The 21,124-nt window shown below is 45.6% G+C and overlaps 1 protein-coding gene across 1 annotated transcript in view; it reads right to left on the bottom strand.

Annotated features, from left to right (window-relative positions):
• Positions 1-4,421: 4,421 nt before the first annotated feature.
• Positions 4,422-21,124, bottom strand: part of bahcc1b (BAH domain and coiled-coil containing 1b) — a 56,062-nt gene continuing 39,359 nt past the window's right edge. Inside the window, exons 13-29 of the mRNA XM_029456365.1 lie at positions 20,702-20,838; positions 20,326-20,430; positions 17,322-17,400; positions 16,989-17,175; positions 16,701-16,865; positions 15,929-15,930; positions 15,259-15,433; positions 14,381-14,625; positions 12,510-12,696; positions 12,165-12,282; positions 11,387-11,462; positions 11,165-11,273; positions 10,956-11,072; positions 10,733-10,870; positions 8,409-9,838; positions 7,721-7,957; positions 4,422-7,152 (exon numbers count right to left, since the gene is read on the bottom strand). Of these exons, the coding sequence (XP_029312225.1) occupies positions 6,943-7,152; positions 7,721-7,957; positions 8,409-9,838; positions 10,733-10,870; positions 10,956-11,072; positions 11,165-11,273; positions 11,387-11,462; positions 12,165-12,282; positions 12,510-12,696; positions 14,381-14,625; positions 15,259-15,433; positions 15,929-15,930; positions 16,701-16,865; positions 16,989-17,175; positions 17,322-17,400; positions 20,326-20,430; positions 20,702-20,838 (3,717 nt within the window). The 3' untranslated portion in view covers positions 4,422-6,942. The remainder of the gene's footprint in view (positions 7,153-7,720; positions 7,958-8,408; positions 9,839-10,732; positions 10,871-10,955; positions 11,073-11,164; positions 11,274-11,386; positions 11,463-12,164; positions 12,283-12,509; positions 12,697-14,380; positions 14,626-15,258; positions 15,434-15,928; positions 15,931-16,700; positions 16,866-16,988; positions 17,176-17,321; positions 17,401-20,325; positions 20,431-20,701; positions 20,839-21,124) is intronic.

The raw sequence follows: 21,124 nt of genomic DNA, 5'->3' as shown, positions 1-21,124 counted from the left end.
CAAATACTAACATCAGCGATAACCACCGCTGCTCCGAGTAGAGAGGGCTACAACCTGATGTGTGTGTGTGTGTGTGTGTGTGTTGCCGGCATTAAGAGAGGAAATTGTGGTGGTTTTTCTGCAGTTTGGTGTTTGAATCGTGTGGATTAGGAGGTGACGGAGGGAGTTTGACCCGAGATGACCCTGAGCCAGCGTAGCAGCTATAAAACACTTCTCATCTCCTGCTCTTCCTCAGACTCCCTGCTCCTCTTTATCCTTTTCTCCTCTTCTTTTTTCTTTCTCTTTCTTCATAACTTAAAGCACATCATGGGAGACCAGGGGGAAAATATACAATATATAATAACAAAATAAAATATTATTTTATTGATATTCTAACATTTGTTAATATTTAAAATGATTAAAATGTGTAATATTGGTTTAAAAATATATATTTTGTATTCTTATTGCCCTGTTTCATTCACTTCATTTGTTTAAATAATTTCGTAATTTAAAAAATGATTATCTACAAAGCTTCTATATTTACTGAAAATACAAACACATAAAACACTCTGATCATACTTTTTTTAATGTAAATTAATTCAATTAAAGACACAAAGTAAAAATATAAAAACACATAATAGCGTCCAAATAAAACCTGAATTTTTTTTTGAAAAGTCATATAAATTAATAATAATTTATCAATTGTAATAAATAAATAAATGAATGAATAAATGAGCATTTTTTTACTATTTTACCTAAATGTTGTGCTCAACACACCTTATACATATACAGCGAATGTTTCAAAATGGGCCTATTGCAGCAATAATTTACTGATGTTGCCTCAGATTAAATAATACAATTGTTAATGGTCTTTTTACCCATGTTGGATTCAAAACCAATAGTTTAAAGTCTTACTCTAAAATAGATTTTACTACGATCGAACATAAGAGTTTAACAACATCCTGATGCTCACAGCTCTTAGATTGATGAAACATCTACATATGGCCACTTATCTGTGGGAAATATAGCTGACGACTTCTCTGGGGGTTTTTTCTTTACTCTGTGAAACGAGCCAGAAAGTGAAACAAGTCATAAACTTGGGGGGAAACAGAAAGAACAGTGGAGGTTTGTTGGTGTTGTAATGTAGGAGAATAGACACGACTTCCACGCTGCCAAGAATCCATGATTTATGTAAGCCTACCATCTGTTGCCACAGAATACGTTTCACAACTACCAATGAGTCAGATTGGCTATACGGACATCTACAATGTCTCACGCACACGCACACACACACACACACACACACGCACACACACACACACACACACACACACACACACACACGCACGCACACGCACACACACACACACACACACACACACACACACACACACACACACACACACACACAGATAGTAAGATGGATAACAGTGGAGAGCTCGCAGAGGCTCATATGAACAATGGATGAGGTGAGAAAGAAGAGTGCTGATCTCCTTACTCCCACTCTGAGTGACCTGAATATACCCCAGCACACACACACACACACACACGCACACACACACACACGCGCACACACACGCGCACACACACACACACACACACACACACACGCCGCAGCTGACAGCCATTCATTCACTTCAGTGACATGCTCAGGCTATATCTAAATGGAAGGCTTTCTCTGGATTGGAAACCCCCCAACAACCCCCCCCCCCCACGTCTTTTTTCAATCCACAAATTTGTACCACCTCTTTCTCTGCTTTCCCCCCCCCCCCCCCCTACATTTCCACACACTCACACAAATACAAGCACATAATAACACACACACATGCATACACACAGATTGAGCACCTCTCGATGTCGAGCATCTAGATTCCTCTAGACTGGTGACATACTTCAGATGTGACGTCTTTGTTCACATCCACCAGCCCCCACCTCAAAGACGAAAGAAATACAATGAAAAAAAAACTGCCGCACCTTTCTCTGACACCTTGACCCTTCACACACTCACACATCAGCTTGCGGCATGTTTGCTCTTACGACGTGAAAGCCCTCTCTCATTAACCCAGAGGGCACCCCCAGCCTCCCATTGTGCCCCTATCTCCCGCAGCATTCTGGGTAAAGTAGTTTAACAATGTCAACCAGATAAACCCAATGCAAACGTGCTGATAAGGAGTCAAAGACTGCACTTAATGTCTGTGTGTTTTGAAGGCGTTGCTTGATTGAGGAGCCAATGAGGAGGATGTAAAAGACCAACAGTGAGCAGAATGGGTGCACGTGTGTGTGTGTGGGTGGGTGTGTGTGTGTGTGTGTGTGTATGTGTGTGTGTGTGGTTGCACTGGAAAGCGCACGGTTTCATATCTCTGTAATAACAAGTTAAACTGCAGAAACAGCTAAACGCAGAACACAAAAGAAAAGCAAACACACATAACGCTGGACAAAGAGCCTGAATGTGTGTGTGTGTGTGATTTCAATATGGTCAAGGACCATTAGCAAAGTTATTCAGAGAAAAAAAAGTGAGTCAACTTTTCCTGTATTGACAAGTAAAGCAGAGAGAGAGAGAGAGAGAGAGAGAGAGAGAGAGAGGAGAGAGAGAGAGAGAGAGAGAGAGAGACAGAGACAGAGACAGAGAGAGAGAGAGAGAGGAGATGATAGAGACAATAGAGAGAGCGAGACTATACAAGAGAAGAGAGAGGACAGACTAACACAGATACATAGAATATACGAGAGCGAATATAGCAGAGACAGATAGACGAATAGAGAGACAGAGAACATAGCAGACTATCTATATAGAAAGACATAGACTATACATTATATTCATATAGATCCATAGTCATCATATAGAGATATAATAATAGATAGAGAGATATGCTCTATAGATATGTCTCTCCATATCAACTAGTCGGATATATCTTGACTCTACATAGATATCCCAATTCTCCTCGATTATCTATCTCTCTCTCCCTCTCTACACCAGACCCACCCAGCTACCCGCGCTCCCCTCTCCCCTAAGAGACAGACTAATCCGAATATCTTAGAGAGACCCTACATACGTCTAGAGATGATATAGATATAAATAGATATATCAGATGTCTAGCCCTCTAGACCAAGAACCAATAGCTATAGAGAGAGCTAGAGCTCTCGCTAATATGCTGAACCCCCACAGACCACCTATCCAGAGAGATCTCGACACGAGCTATCGACCACATCTCGCTACCTCCCTCCCTATATCTCTATAGAGAGATCTCACTCTCATATCCCCCCCACCCATCTCTCCCTGCGAGATAGATCTCTATCGACTAGAGGCCTGAGTTCATATCTCTCTCTCCCTATCCCAGAGACTCTCTAATAGAGAGATCGCTCCATCCCCTATCGATGCGAGAACAGAGGAGAACAAAACGACAGAATAAGAGAAGGAGAGAGATAGAGAGAGACAAATCTATATATAGAGGATACTGATAGAGAACTAGAGCTATGCAGTATAGAGCGAGACATATTCGACTATATCTCTCTGATTGAGTACTAGATATCTATCGTAGAGAGGAGATAGGCTGGCCAAAGAGAAAATGGAAAAAGGGCCGAGGAGGGGCCGACATTAAAAACGCAGCTCAGTAAAATAAAGTTTACGGCCGACGTTCAAGGCAACGCTGCGCTCACGCCTTCATCGTGGCAGCGACACTGTAACTCGAGGTCAAAGGTCAATCCTCATCCAGACTTTAATGTTGCAATAAGCTGCGTCACAAAGGCTCCGGTTACACTGCGATAAAAAGGTGTGAATATTTCACAGGAAGTCTCAAATAAAACACGGTGATTTTGCGCACTTTGTCCCAGAAACTCCACACCCTGCAGTGGATAATGTCAACTGTTTCTCCCAGCTCTCGCATTACACACACACACACACACACACACACACACACACACACACACACACACACACACACTTAGAAGCCATGGAAGTACAGGAGTGCATGCAGACTGCGTGGATATTATCGGTGTGTACACAAGTCTAGCACGCTCTGTTTGATGAGCACATGTGAGCTGCATTTTTGTATTCACACACACACACATGCACCAAGCGAGGAATTTAAATCTTGGCAGGCCGAAAGCCGATATCCTCGCTTTGTTCTCTTAATGGTCCTGTTCCGTTTTTATTATTCTGAATACCTGACCCACCTGTACAGCCAGAGGAGACTCCCGTCGTCTCTCATGAAACCCTGCGAGATACAGTTTCCCTTTCTCTCCCCATTCTCTCGGCTACAGCTACAGTTTCAAATTGCTTCCTCCTCTCATGTTTTTCTTTTTCTTTCCCTCCCCCGTCCTCATTCTACGCTTTCTTCTGTGGTCCCTTTTCCTACAGCAGACAAATGATGGGCATTGATGAACACAAGGCGGTATTCAGAGGACTCACGCCCGGAAGAAAAGGGAACAGAAAAACAATCAAGATGTTTTGTAAGAATCTTTTTTAATGAAACACAAAAAGGCAATAAAATTAAGATAAATAATTTTTTCCTTTTGTACATGAGGAAATATTTAAGTCATATTTCCAAAGAATGACTGAAATTACATAATATATTTTAGTAGGCTATCTCAACCGTACAAAGCAGTTTTCCAGTGGGTCTAAAATAAAATAAAACAATGTCGCTTCGGTCAAACATGATGTTTCGAACTGAATCCAGTGTTTCTTAAAGAAAATACAGCTTTAAAAAAACAAAAAAAACAATTAAAGACCCATAAAAGTAATATTTAAAAATTGAGTTTCACATTAGATTCCTCTTAAAGCTTTTGCTTTGCAGTGTAACAGCAACATCGTTGTTAAAAGTCAGTCAATGTCCTAAAAAAAAAGGCATTCATGTTCTCCCCCCTCTGTACACCCCAAACACTGACAACAGTCATCACAGGCTTGCATAAACAGTAAGATGGTAAACGAGGAAAACAAGCAAACATAAAAACACACACACACACAGACATTTTTGGCAAAGCAGGAATAAAAGTGACAAGAAGCATAAAATTGTGATTTGATCCTTATCTTGTTTTAGTTTTTTTTTTTTTTTTTTTGTCTCTCAACATTGTCCCATTGATTGGCTCTGATTGTCCTTCACAGTCACGTGACGCCATTCTGGTTGCCATAGTGACCTCAAGTGCATCAGCTGGACAGCGTGCAGACAATGTTGCTGCAACGTTTCTCGGAGGCTGTCATAGCAACGCTGGATGAAAACGAGCAGACAACGAGAGGAACTCTACTTAAAATACCTCGGTGATTGCAGGGGTCCCGGATTCAGATTTGATTGAACGTTTTTTATGTCTTTTTTTCATAAAATTGTTTTCTTCTAATGCGGTGAAGCGTAAACTCACAGGTGCTTTGGTATGTTTCTTTTTGATGCCAGATAAATATCTACATTTTATATAGGAATACAGGATAAAATAGATACAGAAGAACTAGATTCTTTCAGGATCAGAGAACAGCAGAAACTCAGTTTCTTTTCCAGTATTTGTAAAAAAAAAGAAGAAGCTCCCAACAGGAAATGCACATTATAAACCCAACGGAGTAAAATCAAGAGGAAAAAAGAATTTGGACAAATGTTTAAAAAGAGCCTTTTTCTGATTTCCTTAGAAAAACATTTCCCAAACACCCTTTCTACATACTCACCCTGTGCCTAAAGCAGGGCTCACAACCACAAAATCTTCACATCAGTTGTACAGTTTGACCCCAAATCCAAACCTCCAATCCTGTTCAGTGCATTGAGAGAGAAGGACACTAACCCGACCTCCTCCCTCTGTCAGACCCCCCCCCCAAACCCACCCACACACACCCTAAAAAATTCAAAATAAAATAATCTTCTCTGCAAAAGAAAACAACAAAAAAGAACAAATATATATGTATACTATTTACAACATGTTATATTATACATGATGCTGTACAAAGCGCGCACACACAAGGGCCCATGCACACGTACGCACGCACACCACCATGCACGCGCATTTCAAATAAACAATCCAACTACCTGTACATGTGTCTTCGCACCCGAATAGGAGGATACGAGAGAGAGGTATTGACGTGTATGGCTTGACAGGAGAAGAAATCGTTCCGTGTTTCAGTCGCGAGGACTGACAACTGCACGTTAAGTACTACACAGATTAATATTCAGAGTGTTACAGACATACTGACGGCGTGTCATGACGTCATCCCTGCCTGATGAGCGCGGGTGAACACGTGCATGACCACACATTCAGTACAAACACACGCGCTCGCTAAAGCACTATTTACTTAGAGCTCATTAAATGCCATACAGGGTCATCGCAGTCACTCTGCAAACACACACACACACACACACACACACACACACACACACACACACATACAAGCACTTACACACAAAGTCCGAACTACAGTGTTTTTTGGTCCTGTTGGGGATCTCCCAATCACGTTGTCATCGTCAAACTACCAGTATAAGACCATTAAAAACCTTCCAAACCAGTGTGGTTTACAGTAAGTCTCCTTACCATACAGTCTCTCCCGCTCTCTGAGTCAGTCTTTGTTTTAGAAAGCAAAGTCTGACTCCCTCCAAAGCATATCCAAGCGACTGTACTCCAAAGTGCTCATGTCCTTGGTTCCTGTTCTTTTGTTGCAGTAATCTTGTCGCAGTGACGAGATACTCTGTTATTTCAGCCACAGGGAAGGCTGTCGACTCTTGCTGCGACAAGGAGCCTCAGTCCACATCTGATAAAGAGGTTAAACCTGTCATGGATCAGACTTTTCCCCAGAACACACCAGATTCCTCTAAGTGCCAGTACTGTCGAGCTTTATCCAGTGGGCTAGCTCCTTCTCTTACAGGGACAGATCAATACGCAGAGTCAAAACTCTTTGTCTTGGTTTCCCTCTGTCCCCAGCTTCGTTCTTAAGGACCATCCCTGAAGCAGGATCCAGAATTCAGGTTCGATTTTTGGATTTCTCTCTAGCTGGTGGTGCTAGGACACAATAGACAAGTCATCGGCGCTGATCAGCTGGCCCGTGGTTGGTTCGTAGGTTCCAGCCAGGTAGAAGAAGTCGTTGGCCGCGCTGCCGGGCTTACGTTCATGCGTCAGGTGATCGTACTCGGCCCGGCCGACGACTTGGCAGCGATGGGAGATGGTCTGCACATCGTTCTCATCCTCGTGGCTCGACTGGTACAAGGCATTCTGGGGGAGCGACAGGAAGAACGGTTGATAAATCAGCTAAATATATTCAACAATCAAAATGTTGCTTTCTCAAGGAAAGCGGTAAGTTTGTTGTTTTTGTTTTTGCAATATTTTCAGTGTCGCTTTCACTCAGCACATCTCACACGTACCCTCTTCTGTCATGTGTTTTAGCGTGGGTTGAAGTTTGAGTTTCTGCAAGTGGTGATCTTTTATGTTTGCTCAGCCATGGTGGATGTTGATGCTTATGCTAACTACTCAGCTCTTTTTATATTTATTCCAAACAAACCACTTTTGCTGTTGCCAGAAATGAAAATGAAAAATGCATGACTTCCTGTGCAGCAGAGATGTTTCCTGGGAAAGACCCACCTTACACTGAGTATTTAGAACTGCAAACTGCAAACTGCATTTTCATGAACTAAGTGGATGTTCATTCATTCATATCAGATGGGAATGGGGAATAAAAAGAAGCAAAGAGGTACTATATTTATATGAAAATGTCACGGAGTGTTAATTTGACCATTGACCATTCCCGTTTTAGAAAATTCTACTTGCTCCCTGTGGCCTTTACCTTGCCATCGCGATGTCGCTTCCCCAGGCGAGTCTCCTCCGGGTGGTAGAACCACTTGACCCTGACCACCATGCTGGAGCTCCACGACTCCCAGAGGCTCTCCACTCTGCCCACGTAGGGCAGCTGGGGCCGGCCAGGTGACAGGAACACGGCACAGTCCCCGACACGCACCGTCTCCTTGCCCCTCACGATGGCCTTGTAGAAAAGCTTGCGGGCTTTACCCTTCAGACCTCTCCTCTGTGGGGGAGAAAAAGAGTTAAAATAGCACTCTCAGTCAATTTATTCAGCTTGGAGGGCTTATTTCACCACCAGCCTCATTTCAGAAATCAATTAAGATTTTTGTTTGCTTTGCTAAACCCAGTCTACCAGAGTATGGTAAGATTTAATATGTCTTTCCGATCCAAAAATGAGCTAATGTCCAATCATAACACTCTGATCCTATAGAGTTACAAGAGTATGCTTCCTGGCACACCAATAATTCACTCTCAACCTGATAAAGGTAATGCTACTGACACTCATGAAGAGTGATTACTCTCGCAGTTAAATAAATGCAGACGTCAAAGACGAGTACTCATGCCCATCCCTATCAAGTACGGTGACGAAAAGCAAAACATAAAAAAAACAACTCTTTAAACTCTTCAACAACATCTTGGATACGGACATATTAAAATATAGCAAAGTGTGTTACCTGTGTGGGGTTGCCGGACCATTTCCAGAGCTGGCGTCCGGGCAGAAGGGGGGCAATATTAGGCAGAGGCTCAGGTGAAGACATCCGCTGCCTCTTGGCTGCTGCCGGGTCCTTGGAGGAAGGTTTCGGCTGCTGGCTCACAGGACTGCTTTGCCTCTGATGGTGGCTGCTAGAAATTCTGTCTTTCCTCTTCAGTTGGGTCTTCGCTGTGCTACTATTAGCCCCCATACCTCCTTTTGACATGAACTCCTTTCTGTCTTCTGCTCTGTCAGCCCTCACCTTTGACCCCGAGATGGCCATGCTGCCTTTGGACCCATAGCCATGAGTCGGGGCTGAGGTGGAGGATGGGGAGCTGGATGTGGTAGGGTCAGGGCTCAGGAGGTCGGAGGTCATATTCTGCCTGTGCTTGTGTTTGTCTTGTTGGAGCAGCGCGCGCCGCAGCAGCACAGAGGATGACTCTTCATCAGAGGAGTAAGAGGAGTCGTTGTCTGACGAGCAGAGGGACGAGGAGGAGATGGAGGCGGAGGAAGAAGACGAGGAGGACGACGAGGAGAAGCAGGCAGAGAGACGGGAGAGAATACGACTGCCGCGATGGGACGTATTCGCTGCACTTCTTCGAGGTGCTTCAGCTTCCTGACCTTCATCCTCATCATCCTCATCCAGCTCAGAGTAAGAGCTGGGGCAGTCACTCAGGTAGTCCAAATCTCCGCCTTGGACTCCAGGACCTGCTGACAGAAGATCCTTTCTCAGAGGTGGAGCACCCTTTGCAGTCGGCTCAGAACGTGCCACAGCGGCGTCTTTTTCCCCTCCTCCCTTCTTGCCATCCTTTACCATCAGGGCAGGGTTGACGTATCGCAGCGGTGCTCCTGCGCTCTTGTCTCCTTTGCCTCCACTCTCCCCGAGTCGTAGCAGGGCCTTCCCATTCTTTGTTTTAGGAGAGGTCACTCCTTCATGGTCAAGCTTCACCAGGAACCGTTTCCTGTCGCGTTCGCTCACTGGTTTCCTGCTACCAGCTGCCATTGGGACAGCTGAGGAGCAAGCCGAGGACGAGGAGTCCCGGAGCCCCATGGACGCTACCGTTGCGCCCGATCGCCCCGCTCCAGAGCTACCACTGCTTCTGAAGGTAGAGTAGCTGTTGGCAATGCTGCTGAATGAGTCACCTTCAAAAGGAGAGCCAAAGATGCCTTTGATAGGAGTCGGGGGTGCGAGAAGGTGGGAGGCGGGCCGATGAAACAGCCCCAAGTCTCGTTCTCGTATCCTCCTCTGGGTCTTACGAGACGTCCCATTGAAGAGGAAGAAGTCAACTGGCGGTCGCTTCTTGGGCGCGGACCAGTTCAACAAGGAAGTGTTGCCTTTGGTTACAGTGTCTGTTACTGATGTCAGTGTGCTGGCAGTCTTAGGCACTGAGTGGACTTTCTTCGGTCTGCCAACTGAAAAAGGAGCCGGCAAACGGAGAAGAGTTATAATCAATATGAACTGACGGGTCTTAAGAGCAGACTGAAATAATTGTGGAACTAAGAGCTTTATAGAAACTTAATATCTTTATCTCTTTGATCTCCACCTAAACAGGTAAGTTTCAACGTATCCATTACTCAAACTACAACAAACCTGGTAAACCTGTCTCTCCCTGCAGCTTTATTGTCACCCGGAATTTGTGATGAGTTACATGAATGCTGCGTAACAACACGAAACACACGGATGGCACCTCGTAAAAGTCTGATTAATGTGGTCATATAAAGGTTAAATGATAGGCGGCACACAAGAAGTTTTAATTTTACGAGTCTTTCGGTGTATATACCTCCACTGCTTTGACTCAGAGGCATCTGATAAGTGCTTGACAGTTGGGATTGTAAACGAGGCCTTGTTTGGGGGATTTTTAGTATGGCCTGAAGTGCTGTGTGTCCGTTAATGCATTTGCTAGTTAGACCAGTACTTCTCACACCACATATATTAAAGCTTTGGTGTCATTCAATCCCTGAGTGGATTCCTCATTGTTATGACATAGCCAATGTTTCTCACACATATTAAACTAAAGACAGTATAATTAAAAATTACCTTTGAAATGTGCAAATCTTTACAAACCTTTATGTCTGCATGTGTTCGAAACTCGCTAAGAACTTGGTATTTTACCCGGTTTCTCGTCGGTTTACGTTGGGTCACCTCAACCCCTTTTGGATAATCTAGCAAAACCCTAACCCTCAAAGGTTGTTTAACATAATATTTGCCTTAACCCAAAGATTAAACCTACAGGAGACCTTGCACCTAATAGTTTCAAACAGGGATACATTTATATTTATGAAGTACCAAGTTCCCTTCGCCCTCACCTGGTCTTTTCTCTTGGGGTCTCCCTGCTGCCTCCTCATTGGTTGGTTTCTCTGTTGGTGCGTCTTTCCTGTCCTGGGTGGACCACCTTCGGCCGCGGCAACCAGGTGAGATCAGAAGTGCTGGAGAGGGTTCCACACCTGAAAGAGAAGAGTCGTTATTTACTGAAGTTTCTTTCTTTCTTTAGTTCCTTCTCTTTCTCTTCCTCTCTTCTTTCTTACTCACAGCAGATTTGGTATCCTGGGGGCAGAAGCCTGATGTTTGTGAGGGAGATCCTTCCTCTGTCTCCATCGTCAAACTCCACCATCACGCTCCCCTCCTTCTCCTCCTCACCTGGACTTCCTGAAGTACAACACACAGGATAAAGGACATGAGTTGCCGGGAACGTACCAGTGTATGTGTGCAGAGCGAGGTGGCCTGTGCGTCTTGCCTACCTCGATGAACGTATCCGGGGTAAAGACAACGAGAGCGCTCGCTCCAGTAGGCACACACTCGCGTTCCTGCGGTCAGGATGACCTCGCTCTGAGGCCGCACGTCCAACACCTGGAAAAATCACAAAACTATCTGTATAACGCATGTGTTTCAAGCCGTACCCGGCGCTGCACAACTACTGCAGAATGTAACAGATGCTATGGAGCCTGAAGACCGAAACTCACAGCTTCCTGTAGTAGCTGCTCCAGCGAGTAGATCCGGGGGCGATTCCCTCTTTCCCCTTCGATGACAACACTAAATCTAAAAGAGAAAAAAGAATAAAGAATAAAACTCCTCAAGAACCAAACAGTTGTTTTAATTTGTAAGTTATAATTCACTGTTAGATTTCAAGGTTATCATTTTTAAAATAGAGGTTTTCTCAAGAGTGCTCAGTCGGTTCCCACTGGCAGCTGTGCTGGCTGCCGGTGCTGTGAGTCTTGGCTTTGTAGTTGTCTAGACTTCTTGTTTGTCAAGATTCACACAGCTAGTGCTAAGCTAAGTTTGAACATTTTGTACATTAGAGAAGACTCTGGTTACAGTATGTCTTTTTTAGTACTTAACTCAAGTGTTTTCCCCAGGAGATTGTTATCCTCCCACATTTAGATGCTTCTCGTATTGGGATCAACAACTACGACATGCATTCTCAATTATGTTCCCTGAATATGATCGCTGTTTTAAAAAACGTGGTTAAATTGAAACTAAACCCAAATGCAACAAGACTACCTGGACAGGTTTCTTCATTAATAAAAGATCATCGTTTGGCTTAAAATAATACGTTATTTAAATTAACATGGGTCTCCTGGCTGAAGGTCCTGTTTGACCAGGCTGATAGTTGCTGTGTGAAATAGTCACTCTGCTCTTTCCCCTGGAAGGTTGATGTTTTATTTCGTGAAGGAGTATTCATTCTTTTTAGCTGAGGTGGCGTTGTTTCTGTGGTGAGGCTGCAGGGAAGAGGGGCCTTACATGTCGGGCAGGTCCAGAGTTTGGACACAGGCAGCGTACAGCAGCTCATCCTCCTTGGAGATCAGGATCTTCAGGCCGTCTACCAACATCTCTTTACTCAGCACGCAGTTTGGCAGGGCTGCGGAGGGAGGGCGTGGTGGAATGATGGATGGATGGAGAAGATAAAGGGTGAGCTATATATAATTTGTGAGTGTGTTGAATAATTGCTATGTGAAGTGAAAAGGAGGAACAAAAAGGCAGAGAAGGGGGTGTGTATGTGTGAAAAGCATCCAATATGCTTTTTAAAGCCTGCATGTGTGTGTTTGTGTGTGTAATTATGTATGATGTGTCACTGTTTATGCCTACCGGGTATTCTGCAAGGCATGTTGGGAGGAAGGTGGATCAACTTTATCTCCTCCTCCTCCTCCTCTTCCTCCTCTTCCTCTTCCTCTTCCTCCTCCTCGCCCTCGGAAAAGCTGCTTTCCTCATCCAACCGAAAGCCGTCGTCTGCTGCAAAGCTCTGCAGGAGCCGGCTCACTGCGTGGCCCTTGGCCTGGACAGGAAACAGGATGTGAAATCAGTGGACAGAAAGCAGGATATGGCATCACTTCATATATGCTCAAAACTAATCTGCAGTAATCTGGATCTGCATGTGTCTGATGTCACCGCAGGCATTACGCCTTTTGTAAAGTGAGACTTCAGTTAAGCCCGAAGGATTTTCTTTTTCTCACTTGTCACCTTTCACGAGAAGGTCAGAGGTCACAGTCAGTAATAACTGCAGCTCTTGAACTGGTAGGACTTCAGTGTATTGCTCAAGGGCACTTCAGCAGGGTGGACGCCTACTAATGTAGAAGCTTGACTCCTAATTTACATTTTTACCCCCACACACACACACACACACACACACACACACACACACACACACACACACACACCAGATTCCATCTCCAGACCGGTTTAGGCTAGTCTATACAAAGATGACTGATGACTGCTGAAGGGAAGTCAGCTCGCCCAACAGGTTTCTGCTTGTATTCAGTCTTTCTAAAGAAGAGATCATAATATTCAATCAAAGATAGATGGTGTGTGTGTGTGTGTGTGTGTGTGTGTGTGTGTGTGTGTGTGTGTGTGTGTGTGTGTGTGTATCAGGTGTGTGAGCATGTGTTGTCTCTTGAAGTTTTCCACATCAGGAGACCATATATTTTAGTGACAGAAGTTTCGTCACCAGAGGGCATGGATGATTATTTCTCTCTTGTGCTGGTGGAGATATGTGTGTGTATGTGTGTGTATGTGCGTGTGTGTGCAGGTATATATGGGTGTGTGTCAGGTTATGGCCAATAGTTATCTTTATACTTTACTGTTTGGTTTGGAGTTATGTGTTTTTTGACATTCCCGCACAATGAGTCAAAGACCTCGGGGCGTCTCTCATTAAAAATTAATGTGGGTGTCTCGTCAGCGGCCGCCTGCATGAATGCAACAGGCCAGCAGTGTGTTAGCACAGCAGTGTGTATGCAAACACACACCTATAACACATAGGTTTATTTGGTATAAGTTATCGGTACAGCTCTGTCAGGCCTAATCTACGGGATTTTCAAACTTCCTAGCAGGGTGCGGCTCACGAGGAGTCACAATTCTTCTCTTACGCACATCTCCTGGTCACTCTGACCAGCGTCGGGTTTGTTACACAACAATCAGAATGATGCTTTTAACTCAAGAGGGATGTAATACAATTCCTTTAAACTCTGTAACAGCAGTAATTGATACTTGATATATAACCTTTTCGTCACGCCTCTAAAATTGGCAATTGCATCTCACCTTTCCCTTCTCAGTGTGCTTTCCCATGCACTTCTGTGTGACTGAACAAACATACCCCGTACCCCATACCCCCGTTCAATGGATGTTGAACTGAGGCGGCTTCCTGCCCGTGATATTAACTCCAAATAGTGTTGATTTTCCTTATAATTAAGCTCCTATTGGCAGAACAGGTATCGTGCACAGGAAGTTGTACAACGTTTCAAAAAGGCTTCATGGGGGGGGGGGGGGACAGCAACACTGTAATTCAAAGCTGTCTAGTTCCCTGATCATTTACACAGAAGTGCACATGAAGCAGCTGAGGAGGTAAATGTCCGTCTTTGAGGGTGTCGTTGACAGAGTCGTGCCACAAATCACTGCTGTCAGGGAAGTAAAATACAGCTGTGTCACTGTACGATTACAAGACACCACCCAACACTGGTCCTCACCTTTCCCAGAATGTCATGTCCCGAGGAGCTCTTTCTCACAGCTTCCTTGCTGCTCATGTTTGCTTCTGTCAGAGCTCCGTGGTTCCCCCGGCCGTGCCCAAAGCTGCAGCCCACTGACGACGCACCCCAGCTGAGCAGAGACGCTCTTTTAGTCCCCTGGTGGTCCGGATGTCTCCTTTCTGAGTTGGCGAAGCTCGGCCTTCTGGGTGCTCTCCTCTGATCTGCACTGGTCAGGCTCTCCATGCCTGAGGGTGCAGGGGGACGACAGGGAAGTTAGAGCTGGCAGATACATTTAAAAATGTCAATATCTGATATTAGATGAGATGAGATAAGGAATGTAGGGACTTGGCTTGGGAACTAGAGAGTTGCCGGTTGAGTGTGGACTGGTACTTTGAGAGGGGCCAGTTTGCCTCCTGGGCTCTGCCGAGGTGCCCTCGAGCAAATACTTGCATGGGTTAAATGCAAAGTCTAATGCTGTGTACATGTGTGACGATAAAACGTCAATTCTGATTTGAATCTTCAAGCCACAAAATATTTTTCTGAGCATATTAGATTGTCCTCGATGACTTAAATGAACAAAGACTTCCTGTAATTGCTCTGCCATCCTATAAACATCACCAACATATAAGTTATTTATATACACATCAGCCCTAGTTTACATTCAAGAGTGTAAGGAAACACAAACCATCCATATTACCCCAAAACACATGATGCATGAGCAGAAAGCAACCTTGTTTTAATCTGAAGCACTTTACATTTACAAGTTTATCTTTTTAAAACTACAACAAATGTATATTTCTCTTAAAGTCCTGATATTCTTCACTTGCAGCGACAGGGTGACAGCAGGCTGTACAAAGACACACGTATAAAGGTCTCACCGGGAGGCCCTGGTCTCTTACTCCTGGCTTTCTGGTTTGCTTGGAGCCTTGAGGACTGCGATGAGAAAGGCAGAATCCCGGCAGGGTTTGCAGGAGCTTCTTTAGAGGATGAGCTAATCTGGATGTCACCGGCTTCATCTTCGCTGTCGTCGTAGCTGCCGTCCTCCTCCTCCTCCTCCTCCTCCTCCTCCTCCTCCTCCTCTGTGGAATCACGACATCAATATGATCAGTCAGTAAGCGTCAAGTGATCTACATGTAACCAGCGTTAACTAAAGCGAGGGACTCACTTGATGAGGTGTATTGACAGCGAGCTTTCAATATTCCTCTAGCATCTACAGTTCAGTTCACAAGCGTTTGGCTAAACGTGCGTAATCGTGAATACAGAAGTTAGAGAAATGTTGCCGTTGATTGATTTAAACAAACTTTTCTCCGAAGGCTTTTTAAGAGCGACATTTTGTCACATATTAACTCCAAGCTGCACAATAATGCACGACTTGTTCCTTTACTGCAGTGACGGGAAGCAAATGTTGACACACATGCACATATGCAGGGCACGCACAAACATGGGCACATATACACACACACACACACACACACACACACACACACACAGATTGTTATTGGCAGCTGTGTGTCGCTGACTGCAGGGGGTTGTGTCGGGTGTCGACACATCTCTGACACACTTGTCACTTACATGGCGTTCTCGTCAACACTTTGCCTCAGTCACACACACAAACACTGAGACACACACACACACACACGCACACACACACGCACACACACACACACACACACACACACACACACACACATTCAACCACTACTTCTCTACTTTTCCGGGCCATCGACGCCACAAGGTCAGTTCGATTCTAGCGTCTTCCTGAAGTTTTGTTAGTTTCATATTAAAACCGTCCTCTCCTGTGACACATTCATTTAAAAGTCAGGAGGATTGTTTCTCCTCGACTCAAGGGGGAGCGCTTCTTCACGTCGTTGGGGAGGTAAAGAAGAAGAGAGGGGAAGTACGGGGTGTGAGATTCTGAACAGGGCCAGAGTGAGGCTCACGTTACCGTGTGGCGTTGAGGGCTGGGGTGGCTGTGTTGCATGCCTGTGGCAAGTCGTTAACGGTTTTAACGGTGTGACAGACGAGCTGGGAAGTGAGAGGAGGGCCCCCTGATGACGGCAGACATTTCACTCTCAGACGCTTCATGCACACACACACACACACACACACACACACACACACACACACTCTGAAAAGTGAAATCTCACAATGTCTGGTTGATGTTCTTTGAGCCATCAGCCACATCGGCACTGCTTAATGTGTAATAACCTGTGAACTCTGCTGGTGGGCTGGAGGACGATCAGACCCTCACAGACCTCCCCAATTCCCCCCCCCCCCCCCCCCCCCCCAGTGATTAGAGCAGCTGAGCTGAACTCACCGCGCTCTGAGCTGTCGCTGTCACTCTTCTCCTCCCGAACTTCCTGCTTGTCAAAGTTCCGGCCGTCCTTGTGGTGAGCTCTGTTCATGTTGACGCCCATTAGCATTTTGGGCTTTCGACCCCTCTTCCTCTTCACAGTCTGACCAGCTGCCCAGTCCTGCTGCAGGTCTGATGGAGAAACAGCAGGAGGAGATTTGAGTTTTAGCGTGGACAATAAGTGTCTGTATATATATATATATATATATATATATATATATATATATATATGCTCCATCTGTACCATGTACACACCTTTTCTTCCTTGTCTGCAGTGACTCTTGGAGGAGTGTTCCTCACCAGGGGTCTCTCTGCAGTGCAGCATGCCTGCCGACTGTGCACCTCGCTGGGCCGCAACCTTCTGCTTCAGCTGGGTCACCCGCCTGGCCAGCCTGGAGCTCAGGGCGCCGGGCCGACCTCTGTGCTTACAGTGAGCTTTCATCTGTAGATAGGGAGCGGAAAAGCTAATTATTGACTAATTTCTTCCCGCTAATTGAAATATCCAGGAAAGAAAAAAACATTAGCAGCAGGAAGTGGTTGTCAGTGTGTGTGTGTGGATGAACCCGGAGAGACCCTGGAGAGACCGACCTGTGCAGAGCTGTGGCTGGTGAAGACGTGATTGGACATTTTCTTCATGGCTTTTTCCTCCAATAAATCCAGCCCCACTCTGGAAAACATAGAAACACAGCAGAGACACACTTAAATGAGAATTTATCATATATAAAACAGATCACAGAATCAATCCCATCACACATTTCTTCCCTTTCATGGGTACGTTTTCTCTGCCTCTCTGCTCTCCTCTTTCTGGTTTCGCCTCCCTCTCCCATGGGTTCATTCATTGTCTCCCTCTCTCCCCACTCTTCCTCTCCGTCTCATAACTTTGATGAGGTAAGAGAGAAAGGCTCTGCAGACTGTCTGCGCAGTTCGACGGCAAACGCAGAAATATTCAGCGGCCGTGCGAATAAGAAACTCTGCTGAATCACCACATGAAAGGGTAAAAATTATCTAGTGTGAAGGAGAGTGGAGAAGAGACAGAGAGAGACGGAGACGGAGGGAGGAGGAGAATAGTTGTGGGGGAAGGGAAAGAGACAGAGAGAGAGATGAAGCAGTCTCGGGGGAGTCTGTCCGTTGACCGGAGCTTCAGGGCTCGATCGATAAACACTAACCTCTATTGAACACTCCTCCATTCCTCTCTCTCTCCCTCCCTGTCTCTCCCTGTCTCTCCCTCCCTCTCCCTCTCTCTCTTCCTGTCTCTCTCCCATTCCTTCATTGTATGCATGCTCTCTCACACCACAGGCGGCCAGCACACACACAGACAGCTCACACACTCTGTTAGCAGCTGGTGTCTGAGGCAGGTGAATCCTATATTCCCACAGAGGGAAGGTTTGGCTCTCAACATCTCCGCTCCCGAGAGAGGAGAAGAGTGGAGAGGAAGGAGAGGAAGGAGAGGAAGGAGAGGAGAGGAGAGGAGAGGAGATGAGAGGAAGGAAAGGAAGGAGAGGAAGGAGAGGAAGGAGAGGAGTGGAGAGGAAGGAGAGGAAGGAGAGAAGAGGAGAGGAGAGGAGAGGAGAGGAGAGGAGATGAGAGGAAGGAGAGGAAGGAGAGGAAGGAGAGGAAGGAGAGGAGTGGAGAGGAAGGAGAGGAAGGAGAGGAAGGAGAGGAGAGGAGAGGAGAGGAAGGAGAGGAAGGAGAGCAAAATGAAAGTAAAGGAAACGACGATCCAAACAATATCTACATCTGTTTATGTCCGTCCCGTATACTAGACAAGTCTGTCTGCATGGTTTTTCAGGGTTTGTGCTGCCGAGCACTTAGTTGCAATTAAGGGAAATACTACAGCAGATAAAAGTGTGCTTCCAACAGTTTGGGGAAGACTCCCCCCCGTGCACAGGTATATGAAGGGATCATTCTCCAAATGTTGTTGTTGAAGAGCTTGACTGGCTTGCACAGAGCACTGACCCCGACTCCATCCGACACCTTTGGCATGAACTGGAATGCCGCCTGTCAGTCAGACGTCAAGGCTTCGGTATACTTTAAGCGTGAATGTTTTTCGGATCATTGAGCAGCGGCTGATACCACCTCCTCCCCCCCGCCCCCCCTCACACCTTTAAAATGCTGGAATTGTAAAAAAAACTGACAATTTCTGTAGCTGACAATACAACAATCACACCCACTTTGCACAGCGGCTGGCCACATGAGCAGAGGTGAGAAAGTAAGCTGGGTTTAAACTTTTCTCTCTCTCTCTCTCCCTCAAGCTTTCTATTCTCTCTAACTATTGCCATCACTTTTTGTGCGTTATCATCCCCATTTGAACGATTATCGTGTCTCACACCTCGCTATAATGGCAGGCTTTTAACCTCGCTTTCAAGTGTGGCTTTTTCAAAATGGTTCCAAACACTTTTGCTTCAGGTGTGGCTGGATGACACACCGTGCACACTAGTTTGTTTCAAAGGTCTTTACTGTACAGCTAATGCAAACCCCCTGCAGCTAAGGTATTGGGAAGAAATGGAGGCTGTTAAAGCGGTATGTTAATGCCTGTGGTTTGGGAATGACGTGCTCATATAATGGACATGTGTGTATCGAGAGGGATTGTCTGCTGTGTTTGGAAAAGGCCTCTCTATCTCTCACCCTCTCGCTGTTTCATTTCCACCCACAACTCTCCGGAGAAGATGAAAGCGTAAACAAATGATACATGCCTGTTAGTAACAACAGAAATGCTGCTCAGGCACGTAGCAACCAGCGCTACTAATTAAACAAGTTCTCTGTGTGTGTGTGTGTGTGTGTGTGTGTGTGTGTGTGTTGCACCAGTATGTATGACTAAAGCCTTTCATCGTCATTTTCATTAGCGCTTTCTAATCATGGTAGCCGTGACAAACCCTGAGTTTCTCTAATCATTTGATCAAGGCGAGGGGTGCACATGCTAACAGAGGTGGGGCAGCATGAGAAAACACATTTATCATCGTGAGTGTTGAACACGGGCTGTGTGTGTGTGTGTGTGTGTGTGTGTGTGTGTGTGTGTGTGTGTGTGTGTGTGTCTGTAGCAATGTGCGGGAATGTGTGTCAGCGTCCAAATGTGTGTGCGTGTCGAAGGTGTTAAATAATGTGTGGTTGTGTGTTGCTGCAGGGGTGTGTGTGGGGGGGGGGGGTGTTGAGTCGTTTATCACTGTAATAACTGTGCATCAGGACTTTGTCCGGCTGTATTAATATATGCTTGAGGTTCACGGGGAATCGGGACATAATCAATGCAAGTGATAAATATGATTAAAAGTGATTAACGATGATTAATGAAGGTCTCATCTCCATTACTTTCTCTCATTTAAAATCAGCATACAGCTCCCATCACATAACCCATAGTGTGTGTGCACATGTGTGTGTGTGTGTGTGCGCGTGTGTGCATGTGTGTGTGTGTGATCAGCTCCTTCCAGTGCCCAATCAAGCAAATCATCAGCTATAGAGCATTTGAATCAATTCAGCTAAAGAAGAACTTCTTGAAAATCAGCCGCGCCTTTCACTAAGAACACAAACAGAAATCAGGATGAATGAGCGGGGCTCGCCAATCACGCTGATTATACTGACGCAATATCAGAGGACTGACCTGAGTCTTTTGGAGTTCTCCGCAGCAGCTGGGCCGGGGGTGGACTTGCGCTTGCGGGGGCGACCGGGCCCCCGGCGGGCAGGGCTGAGAGACGTCTCCACTTTCCTGCAGAGAGGAAGACAGGGAGGAGGAGGAGGAGGAGAGAGAGAGAGGGAGAGAGATCAAAGATGCAGGCCGGACAGCAGGAGAAATCAGGAGGAAACTTGTATCGGCTACAGGTCAAACTGCATTAGGTATGAGCAGGCAGCGAGTCCTGATGAATCAGTAGGATGCGGCATGACAGCAGAAATGTGAATGTTGGAATGCACGACTCAATCTAGACAATGTGTGTGTGTGTGTGTGTGTGTGTGTGTGTGTGTGTGTTGTCTCTGCTCACTGGTGGTCGTGTTTCCTCTGTAGCTTGGCCAGTTCTCTCTGTTTCTCTTTGTAGCGGCGCTGTAGCTCAGCCAGCTGGACACGCATGGACAGCTCCTGCCCTCCCATCGTCTCCATGGAGCCCTTCACTGGGCACACCTGACACACACACACACACACACACACACACACACACGCAAATTAGGGGAATTTCAATGCTGAACACAATCTGAGGTTAACTGTCATTGGATATGTGAAGCAGCCAGATTGATGTTTGGAGGGATTAACAGAAGTTTGGTCACTACAATATTTCATGTATAGTTATGGTTATAGGTGTCGTAACCTTGTGCTGCATGTAAACATATGTGTACACATGATGATAGATAACACGGACAAAAGTAAGGATGAGCTTTTAGTGATTTAAAGGTTATTAGGAAAAGCTTTA

Source organism: Cottoperca gobio, chromosome 19 (genome assembly GCF_900634415.1).
Source record: "Cottoperca gobio chromosome 19, fCotGob3.1, whole genome shotgun sequence".
Classification (NCBI taxonomy): domain Eukaryota; kingdom Metazoa; phylum Chordata; class Actinopteri; order Perciformes; family Bovichtidae; genus Cottoperca; species Cottoperca gobio.
The sequence above is the reverse complement of the archived record's forward strand: the minus strand, read 5'-3'. Positions and strand labels throughout refer to the sequence as shown.